Genomic DNA, 10,801 nt, shown 5'->3' on the forward strand with positions numbered 1-10,801 from the left:
TAGAGTTGGACACGGTTATTAAGAAAGTAGGTAGAAGTGAATGGTGGAGGGTTGTGATTGGATGAGTAATGGAGGTAGGTGGGAAAAGTGAATTGTGGAGGGTTGTGATTGGTTGGAAAGAGAATATTGGTGAATAAGTTATATTTTGGGACAAATACTAATGGCTAAAAGTTGTTATATTTTGGGACTGAGGGAATAGCTATTAGCGCATAATTAATTGAGTTTTAATTATTGCAAACTTGAAAAATGGATATATTTGATATTTTAAAGCAACTTTCATATAGAAATTTTTTTGCACGAAACACACCCGCTTAGTAGTTTACAAAGCGTGCTAATGAAAACCGAGGTAAAATCTTAATTTGAAGCCATCAATGATTTTTCTAGTTTTCGCTTTACTTTCTTCTTCTTATTTGTTTCTTTTTTAAAAAAAACAGATCTTATTTGTTTCTTCTCTTGTGAAATACCTCACAAACCCAGTGTCTATATCGGTCGGGCGATAGGACTTAGGTTTTTTTAGGAAGAGTTTGGGCGGCGTCACGTCTGCCTCTCTCCTACTCTTCCTTATATATTGACACTTGTTAGGCTCGGGGGTTTTATCTCTAACTAAATTCGAGTCCATTTTATACCGATCACACAAAACATATTTATCTCTTTTAGTTTGTTTTCTCGTTAGAAAAAGAAACCGGTATTTCTTTACTAAGGGGGTGTTAGATTCAGGGGTGTAAAGTTTTGGCGTGTCACATCGGATATTATATAGGGTGTCGCCTATGGTGTTCAGGCACTAATAAAAAAACCAACATTATTAAACCACGAGACAAAATTATTAAGCCTAATTAATCTGTCATCAGCAAATGTTTATTGTAGCACCACATTATCAAATCATGGAGCAATTAGGCTTAAAAGATTCGTCTCGCAAATTAGTCACAATATGTGCAATTAGTTATTTTTTAGCCTATATTTTATACTTTATGCAGGTGTTCAAACATTTGATGTGACACTGTGAAAAATCAACCAACACCAACATCAAATACTCCGAACTACCGATGCAGATTTGGCGCTCGACGCGCCGGGTCATCACAACAAACGAGAAAATAGTGGGCTACTCAGTAAACCATTTCTAGATTTTTGAGTGATTTTATTTTGATACTACAAAGTGCATGTTTCTTTCCTATTGCGGATACCTTTTTTTTCTTTTTTCTTTTTGCAGGGGATGATGAAGTCACAGCTGTGACAACCCCTGTTTGTGAATATTTGTGAAAATTGGAATATGTTCAGAAAATTTGGAGTGCCTCACGCGTGTATTAGAAAATTTGAGATACGACCTAAGCGCGCATACAATATGAGATATGTTTTGATATTTTCCCGTATAAAATTTCGAGGTATTTGCAATGTATGTACAAATTCAAGATTTTAAACATTAATATTTGTTTCATATTCACCCGGTGCAACACATGGGCATATTTGCTAGTGTATATGTAAAAATATAAAGTTTATATGTATAATTTTTATTGGGCTAATGTGCTACTGGGCTAGAAATCCTCTTGTTGGCCATCTATCTACTACCTCCGTTTTTTAATAGATGACGCCGTTGACTTTTTCTCACATGTTTGACCATTCGTCTTATTCAAAAAATTTACGTAATTATAATTTATTTTGTTATGAGTTGTTTTATCACTCATAGTACTTTAAGTGTGATTAATATCTTATACATTTGCACAAAATTTTTGAATAAGACGAATGGTCAAACATGTAAGAAAAAGTCAACGGAGTCATCTATTAAAAATGGAGGGAGTATCTATTATATACTAAAACTCTAAAAGTCCATTAAATTTACACTAAAAATTTTTAGTATTTTTTAGTACCTCTCAAATACTACAAAATTTATCTTTCAAAAAGACATATTTATAGTACCAAAGTTATGACGTACCGTTCCTTGTTGGAATCCAAAATGCACAGTTGAGAGATTCCTGATCTCAGACAGCCACCACACCAGCTCAACAAGAAGGGCTCCTGCCAAAGTGCCAAACCCTCAGCGCGGAAGACAATGCAATCATAGTCCATACATCGACGAGCCGCGGCACAAGGCCGAAGAGCAAGCCTCGGGAGACAGATAAGCTCGACGCGCGAGAACCAGCACTGCACGATCTGGAGCGCCACGAGCCGCGACCGCGGCGCGTCGATCCTCAGCGCGGCGTCGCGATCGGCATCTTTTGCACCCGCACAGCGACAGCGTCCGCAGACTCCGGCAGCATTGCCTCGATGATCACCACCTACGGCGACGACGACGGCTCGGCGGTGAAGAGGGAACAGGTTGTGCAGGGTGAGGCTCGCGACGCGGCCGAACAGCTCCGGCCGCGCGCGGCGAGGAACGACGTCAACCGGCGCGCGTATAGTACAGCGCCTGGTCGCGCTCCTCGCACCTGGTCATCGCGATCGCGGTGTGTAGCTCGAGCTCCAGGAGCTCGACGCGGACGCGGCGGGTGTCGATGGCGTCGCCGACCACAAATGCGTTGATCCGTGTCGTCCCACATCCAACGAGACGCTAACCGATTCGGTCTCCCTCCCTCCTCCGTTCCGTTCAGTCACCTGTGAAATATAAAAATAAAAAATAAATCGGGATGTGCCCCGTCTCCTACTAGTACCGCGCAACTACAAAAGAAATAAACCCGCAACAAGAAAAGAAAAGAAAAAAAACCCTCGCTGCCGCCGCCGCCGCCTTAGGTCGTCCACACAACGGTGGGTGGCCAGGTGGGGCGCCGCCGCCTACGCAATTACCTTGGTTGATTCGCCGGATTCACGATCATGTCTCGGACTTCGACTCCTCCTTCCTGGTGTTTGCTACTCCAAAAAGTACACTGCTCCGACTACATCGACGGCGACTACGCGAAGAAGCAAGGGCTTTTGAGCCTGGATCTGCTATGCGAAAGCAAGCGGGCTTGGGGATTCGACGACAGCGACTTGGTCGATGGTATCGACACCGAATCGATGATGGAGTACGTCAAGGTCCAAGTGCGCGTCACCGATGCACCAAATCTGTCCTTCCTCACGATGACGCTGGGAGGAGACGAGGAGGAGAAGGCCGTCTTCCCCATCCTCCATGCCATGGACAGGAATTTACTTGTGTTCGACCTCAGCTTTCCTGACAAGATCGATGGTGTCTACCTCATCTACGATACAATTGGCAAGACCCTCTCCATGATCCCGGCGCTATCTAGCCTATCTAGCCCTGATGGGATGGCCCATACCACTCAAGTTCTCATCGCGCGCCGTCATGCTGCTGTTGATGATGGTTCCTATGCTCTAGCCCTTCTGGGCAAGATGGGGGTGGTTGACAAGCCGGGAGAGATGCCTGTGATCAGCTGGCCAGATGTTATCTACCAATGGCGGCCATCATCGTCGATCTCACCGTGGAAGCTGATCAAGAATGCCAACCTTCCCCAACAGTGGATGGCGGACAAGAGTGCGTTCTCAGCTGATATGGCCTTCTCCTTTGAGGGGCATGCCTTCTGGGTGGATCTGATACACGGCGTCTTGTTCTGCTCTTGCGCTGACCTGCTCTCTGACGACGTCAAGGATGTAGACTTTGACTCCATCGATCTTCCTCTAGATTGCCTCAAGTTCACCCCGCATAGCTGGACAATGGCAGAGCGTCAAGCATATCGTACCGTTGGCTGCACTGGAAACTCCATCAAGTTGATCTCTATGCACTTCAGCGGATGCGTCAAACGTGGTGCCCCCAAGGTGACCGTATGGCGGCTGGAGGTGTATGCTAAGATTTGGGTGAAGGAGCATGTCCTAAATCTTAAGACATTGTGGACACAACCTGCATTCTTGGCTGCTAATTTACCCATGGACATGGCGGCCATGTATCCTGTGCTGAGTATGCACGAGGAGCATGTCATTTGCTTTATGCTTTGGCGAGTATGATCTCAGTGCCTCAGGAGTTGTCCTACCCAGCAATGTGCGACATTTCCTTCGTGTCGATATGCTTAGTGCCACGCTTGTCTCTTCCGCACCCATTCCTTCGGCTTACAGCTATGCCCCAGTTGTTGTGCCTTCCGACCTCACAAGCTATATCCCTCCTACTGCAGCTGTTGCCTTCCCTACTGTTGCTCCTACTGTCTCCACCGCCGCCATTGCCACTGTTGTCTCCCCACCTAATGTCCCTGCCTCCCCTGCTAGTAATGCCTTTGCCTTACCTGATAAAGCCCCGTAAGTAGAAAAGTTGTTGAATGTGCATGATAAAGCCCCGTAAGTAAAAAAAAATTGCAAGACTTCTATGTGCAAATGAAGGAATTAAATTTGAAAATATACATTGTTTTTTAATATTTTGCGTTTATATACATGTATGTAAAATATTTGCATAAATATACCTCCTCCGCAAGCGGTGCCGCGCTTCCATTCTGCGGGACCGACGGTCGCGCAGCACGGCCGTGCGACACCGCTCGCTCCCGCAGCCCGGGAGAGCGGCAGCGTGGTGGAGGGCGGCTGCACGCGGTGCTGAGGCGGTCGCACGGCGCCGATGCGCGGGACCAACCCGGTCGCGCGGCACCATGGCACGCAGCACCGTCCCGTCCCGTCCCGTGCGTGCACGTGTCGCGGTCGACACGCGCCATGCAAGCATCACCTGTCAAGCACGCATGGTCGCATGCAGGCAGTTGAGCCAGTCAAACCCCACAATACATAGTCACTAGCTTAAGGGATTTATTAAGCCAAATTAATCTGTCATTAGCAAATGTTTACTGTAGCACAACATTGTTAAATCATGGAGTAATTAGGTTTAAAAGATTCGTCTCGCAAATTAGTCACAGTCTGTGCAATTAGTTATTTTTTAGCTTATATTTAATAATTTATGTAGGTGTTCAAACGTTTGATGTAACATGGTGAAAAATGTTAGGGTGGGATTTAAACAGGCCTAGGGTGTGTTCGCTAGTATAGGTTCCCAACTAGGAATACGCGGAAAACGGAGCGGTCCATTAGCGCATGATTAATAAAGTATTAGCTAAATTTTTTTAAAAAATAGATTAATTTGAATTTTTTAAGCAACTTTCGCATAAAAATTTTTTAAAAAACACACCGTTTAGCTGTTTGAAAAGCGTGCGAGTGAAAAATGAGAGAGATGGGTTGGAAAATGGAGGTGCCGAACACACCCCTAAGCTAGTGCCTGGGATTTGACTGGGTCAACTGCATGCATGCGTGCTCGACATGTGATGCTTGCATGGCACGTCAACCGCGACACGCGCACACGCGGGACGGGACGGCGTTGCGCGACTGGCACGGTCCCGCGCCATGGTGCCGCGCGACCGGATCGGTTCCGCGCATCGGCGCCGCGGAGGCTCCGCGGCGCCTCGACCGTGTCCAGCTGCCCTCTACCACGCTGCTGCTCTTCCGGGCTGCGGGAGCGAGCGGTGCCGCACGTCCGTGCTGCGCGACCGCCGGTCCCGCAGAATGAAAGCACGGCACCGCCTCGGTCCCGCGTTCCCATCCTACGGAGAAGGTATATTTGAGGTATATTTGTGCAAATGTTTTACATGCATGTATATAAACGCAAAATATTGAAAAACAATGTATATTTTCAAATTTAATTCCAAATCTTCATCGGATGGCTGCAGATGCAATTGTAGATTTTGGGCCAGATGTAACAGCCATTCGACTGAAATGAGGTCCATCTATATTTGAAGAGAAAAGATGGGTCTAATTAGGGAAAAGAAGAAAATCTGATGCTAGTGTTGGCTGGCATAAACTAAAATCATATTTGGGGACGGGGATGTTACTTCAAATCTTACTTATGTTTCCCTGACTTATATGTTATGATGCCGCCATGTGTCCAAAAAAAATTTATCACTGGTAGCCTGGTAGTTTCTCCCTTTCTCTGAATGTGGTTTATTAGCTGACTTATGCTGAATATGATGCTTCCAGGTTACCAAACCAACATTTGCAAGATTCAATTAGTACTAGCTGCTAGCTAGTTTATATGTGAAAGTAAGTTTGGTTATCTGAAATTTTATTTTCATTCAGTGAATTGTTCCTCGCTTTCCACTCACAATGTTTACTATCAAATAGTCTTTGAAAGTACGCTGAGTTGTCTGAAATTTTGATTTCAGTGAGTTGTGCACTGCTTTCTTCTCACAGATTTCGTCAGATGCTTCATTGCTTGAGGAGCTTAAGTTCGCCTTGCTCTGCAGCTTTCAGTTAGAGACTATTGAAGCCATGAATCGATTACACCCTGTTCGGGTCGAGTCGTCCCACTCTCTCCGCGCCGTCAAAACCTTGGAACCACATGCTCCGCCGCCTCCGCGCTCATATGCTCCATCTGTGCTCCCCGTGGCCGCAGTCTCGCCATCATCGCCGCCGAGCACCGGCATTTTTTTTAGCAACTGAACGCGAATTAATCCCAGCTGCGGTAGCGCGAGACGCCATGCCTGGTCGCCGGAGATGAACACCCGGCCGAAATCCGCCGACGACTCCGACAGCCAGGGGTCGCCGGTCGCCACGACCTGGTCACGCACCAAGGACATGACGGTCGCCGCGTCGCCGTGGGCAGCGGGGAGGCGGTATATCGGCGGAGAGGACGACGGCGGGAAGCTCGTATGTACCCACTGCCGTGGAAGTAGACGAGCACCGGGAGATTCTGCTTCTCCCCAGCGACGGCGGCCTGTGGCTTGTACGCCCGAAGCTTGAGGCCGCGGCCGGCGTCGTAGACGACGTCCTTCCACTGGACGGCGGACAGCGGGGGTGGCGCAACTCCGGTACCGGAGGGAGGGTGTTCTAGTCCTCGAAGCGGACCACCGTGCCGTCGCTCAAGAGCTGGAGGTTAGGGCCGCAGTCCTCGACGACGTACGGCGCCGGCGTGGAGGATGCCGTCGCCATGGCCGGTGAGGTCGACTCAGTCATCTCAGTTTGATTTGAAGCTAAATACAGTCATACAGAGGACGAATCGAATCGATTACCCTGCAGCTTGGAGAAATCATCACTTCGGGTGCTAATATACAATGAGCTGATTAATTAGGCACGACAATAATATGCGGGGCGCTGTCGCAGCACGTTGATATACTAATATGGAGTAGTTTGTATATTAATCGAAGCTAAGCTCTAGAAATTAATTGCTTGCGCCTATACGAATGTGAAGTTGCTTGATAGCCACTGCATTTTTCGTTCTGTGATCTGACCTCTCCTGTAATATGTTGACTATTGAGCTTTCACTAAAGGGAGGAGTCGTCAACCATGTAGCCTACCCTCTCCGTTCCAAAAATAAACCAATCCTAGCTATGTATCTGAACTGAACATGTGTGTCCAGTTTCGTAGCTAGGGTTTGTTTTTATTGGAACAGAGTATTATGTTGAAAGATTATTCTAAAATTTTGAGGGAATATCTTTTCATTGTTTATATGACACTTAAATAGGTATTTTTTAAAAAAAATTAATAAAATAAATTAATATATGATTGATCACTTCATAAACATGGAAGTTAAAATTTAAGTTTTACATGTTAGAACGAAAAAAAATTGTAAATATATTTTAACTAGCTGTAATTTCATTTTTTTTAACTTGTAAGAATCAAAATTTAACTTGCATATTTTGTAGAGTGATCTATCACATGTTAGTATATTTTTTTAATATTTTAAAAGTAAGTTTATAACTATTTAAGTGACGTATACATAACGAAGAACGAGAGTTTAAAATTTATTCTGAGCCTGTGCCTTCTAAGTAACAGTTGTTCGTAGCGAACTTGCGTCAACGACCATCCAAAATGGGCAATGCAAAAAGATCTTGCAACACTAATCAGGCGCAGATCTTAGTGGCAACGACGGCATGTGCTGCACTTGACGCATTCATACAGATCTGGTGCTCGACACGCCGGTTCATCACAACAGACGAGAAAATAGTGGGCTACTCCGTAGTGGCGGAGCCAAAAATTTAACTATATAGGGTCGATTACTTCTAGTTTGTATTCTAGTGTAATTATTTCTCTGTTTTTTCTGAATTTATACATAAAAATCAAGTTTTATAAGAGCGTTTAAACAAGCTGTGGAGTCAGCAGATAGATTATGCGTGATCCGCCACTGCTACTCGGTAGGAGTACAGTCGTACACTACTCACATCGCATGACGATGAAAAGTCAAATCACCAAATCAAAATTGCAGTGGTCAACAAGCAACTTCGCATCCGTAGGTGCCAAGCAATTATCATGAATCTGTCGAAATTAGCCCTCGGCAACTATTCAACGAAATCCACGTGCTTCGCCACCCAATCGTCTCACACTTGCATCAAAGTTCTAATCGATTACTACTACTAGCTACTCCTGCTACAAATAGTACCGGAAAGCTCATTCCCAGCTGTAGTGGAGCCGAGGAGTCGATTACAGCATGAGTCAAACTGAGCTGCCTGAGTCCACTTCGCCAAGCGAGAGCTCGCCGGCCATGGCGTCCACCACGCCGGCGCCGTACGTCGTCGAGGACTGCGGCCCTAACCTCCAGCTCTTCAGCGACGGCACGGTGATCCGCTTCGAGGACTACAACATCCTCCCTCCGCCGGTCTTGCCTCCCGCGCTGTCCACCGTCCAGTGGAAGGACGTCGTCTACGACGCCGGCCGCGGCCTCAAGCTGCGGGTGTACAGGCCACCGGCGGCTACCGTCGCCGGCGAGAAGCTCCCGGTGCTCGTCTACTTCCACGGCGGCGGGTACTTCATCGGCAGCTTCGAGATGGATAACTTCCACGCGTGCTGCCTCCGCCTCGCCCACGAGCTTCCCGCCGTCGTCCTCTCCGCCGACTACCGCCTCGCCCCCGAGCACCGCCTCCCCGCCGCCCACGACGACGCGGCGACCGCCATGTCCTGGGTGCGCGACCAGGCCGTGGCGAGCGGGGACGCCGCCGACCCATGGCTCGCGGAGTCGGCGGATTTCGGCCGGGTGTTCGTCTCCGGCGACTCGGCCGGCGCGGGCATCGTCCACCACGTCGCCCTCCGCCTCGGGTCGGGCCAGATCGCCGTCGACCCGGCGCGCGTCGCGGGGTGCGCGCTGCTGTTCCCGTACTTCGGCGGCGAGGAGAGGACGAGGTCGGAGGCGGAGTACCCGCCGGGGCCGTTCCTGACGCTGCCCTTCTCCGACCAGGGGTGGCGCCTCGCGCTGCCGCGGGGCGCCACGAGGGACCACCCGCTGGCCAACCCGTTCGGGCCGGAGAGCCCGGCGATGGACGCCGTCGCGCTGCCGCCGCTGCTCGTGGTGGTCGCCCAGCTCGACCTGCTGCGCGACCGCGACGTGGACTACGCCGCGAGGCTGAGGGCGATGGGGAAGCAGGTGGAGATGGTGGAGTTCGAGGGGCAGCACCACGGGTTCTTCGCCGTCGAGCCGTTAGGCGACGCCGGGAGCGAGCTGGTCCGGGTCGTGAGGCGCTTCGTCTACGGCAACGGCGGTGACGCCGCCGCCGCCGCCGCCGCCGCGTCCAAGTAAATCCAGCCGACCAGACACCGATCGCTTTCTGTGGCATTGCGTCAGCTGCCACGTGACAGCATGAGACACGCCCCAGTTCCCACCATGTGATACACGCCCACGGCCCACCTTGGAAGCCTATTGGACATTGGATTTTAACTAGGCCCACTCATATACGACTTGTACCAAACCAATCTTCTCAAAAAGAAAAGGAATAAGTTCACTCTTGGTCCCTCTATTTGTCACCCAGTCTGATTTTATCCCATGATCGCAAAACTGGGTACGACAGATCCTCCAACTTACGAAACCGTTTAAAAAAGTCCCTCGGCAGAATCTGACACTGGTTTTGGCTGAAGTGGCGCTTACGTGGCTATTTTAACTCGGTCTTCATCCGATGTGGCATTGACGTGGCGTTTACGTGGCAATTCGATCTAAAAAATAATAAAATCTATGGGACCCACATGTCAGTTTCACATATACAATAATAAAAATGGTGGGGCCCACATGGACCCCACCTATCATCCCCTCTCTCCCCTTCCTCTTCTCTCTATCCCTCTCTCTCCCCTGAGAATGGCGAGCGGCGGCGGGCGGCGCAGAGAGGCGGCTGGCGGCGGGTGGAGCGCGACGACGACCACTGTAGCGTCTCTGAAGACCACGCGCTGCTCAACTGGCTCGTCGTCGGCGCGGCGCTCGTCGGCGACATGTCCTGGTGGCTGCTCAACACTCAACAGCATGAACTACCAGCTCTGGACACTGATGGTTGGCTTGGTTGCAGTTGGCTTTAATGCTGCAGTGAGGTTACATTGCTTCCACTAAACTCATCTGGAGCTCACACACATGCTTTGCCTGCCACATTTTTCTGTCAGTGTTAGCGTGGCAAACGAATTAACTAGGCGCGAACCACCCGAAAGCAGCCAAGTTCTCGGTCGTCGTCGCCCGCGGCCATGGTGATCTCCGCCTAGCCGCCCCCGCCTCGTCACCCGGATCCCGTCGCGGATGGCGCCGCGGCGGTGGAGTCAGCGGCGTCGAGCGCTCGCCACCAGCCGCGGTCCTCTCGTCGTTCCCGTCGCTGAAGACGTGGGGGAGCCACCGCGTCCTGCGGTGCGCCCACGTCAACCGTGCCGGTGACGCCATCGGAACGGGGTCAAGGAGCGGCTCCTGCTCCATCTGCGCGAGGTGGATGGGAGCGACGTGGTGGCCGACGCGGAAGTTGCAGCGGCGGTAGCCCGGCCCCGGCGCCGGCGCTCCACCCGCCGCTCGTCGCCGCTCCACCCACCGCCTGCCGCCTCTCAGCTCCGTCGCCGCCCCTCTGCGCTGCCCGCCGCTGCTCACCATTTTCAGGGGAGAGAGAGAGGGGGGTAGGGAGAAGAGAAA

The 10,801-nt window shown here is 50.0% G+C and overlaps 1 protein-coding gene and 1 long non-coding RNA gene across 2 annotated transcripts; both read left to right on the forward strand.

Annotated features, from left to right (window-relative positions):
• The first annotated feature begins 8,337 nt into the window (after positions 1-8,337).
• LOC4334379 (carboxylesterase 15) lies at positions 8,338-9,660 on the forward strand. Its single transcript, XM_015773454.3, has one exon. It carries the CDS (start codon positions 8,366-8,368, stop codon positions 9,446-9,448), a length of 1,083 nt encoding a protein of 360 aa, XP_015628940.1. The 5' UTR covers positions 8,338-8,365; the 3' UTR covers positions 9,449-9,660.
• A 249-nt stretch (positions 9,661-9,909) lies between these two features.
• Positions 9,910-10,801, forward strand: LOC136355832 (uncharacterized). Its single transcript, XR_010740323.1, has 2 exons — positions 9,910-10,186; positions 10,294-10,801. It is a non-coding gene; the product is annotated as an uncharacterized lncRNA (long non-coding RNA).

This window comes from Oryza sativa, chromosome 3 (assembly GCF_034140825.1).
Source record: "Oryza sativa Japonica Group chromosome 3, ASM3414082v1".
NCBI classification, from domain to species: domain Eukaryota; kingdom Viridiplantae; phylum Streptophyta; class Magnoliopsida; order Poales; family Poaceae; genus Oryza; species Oryza sativa.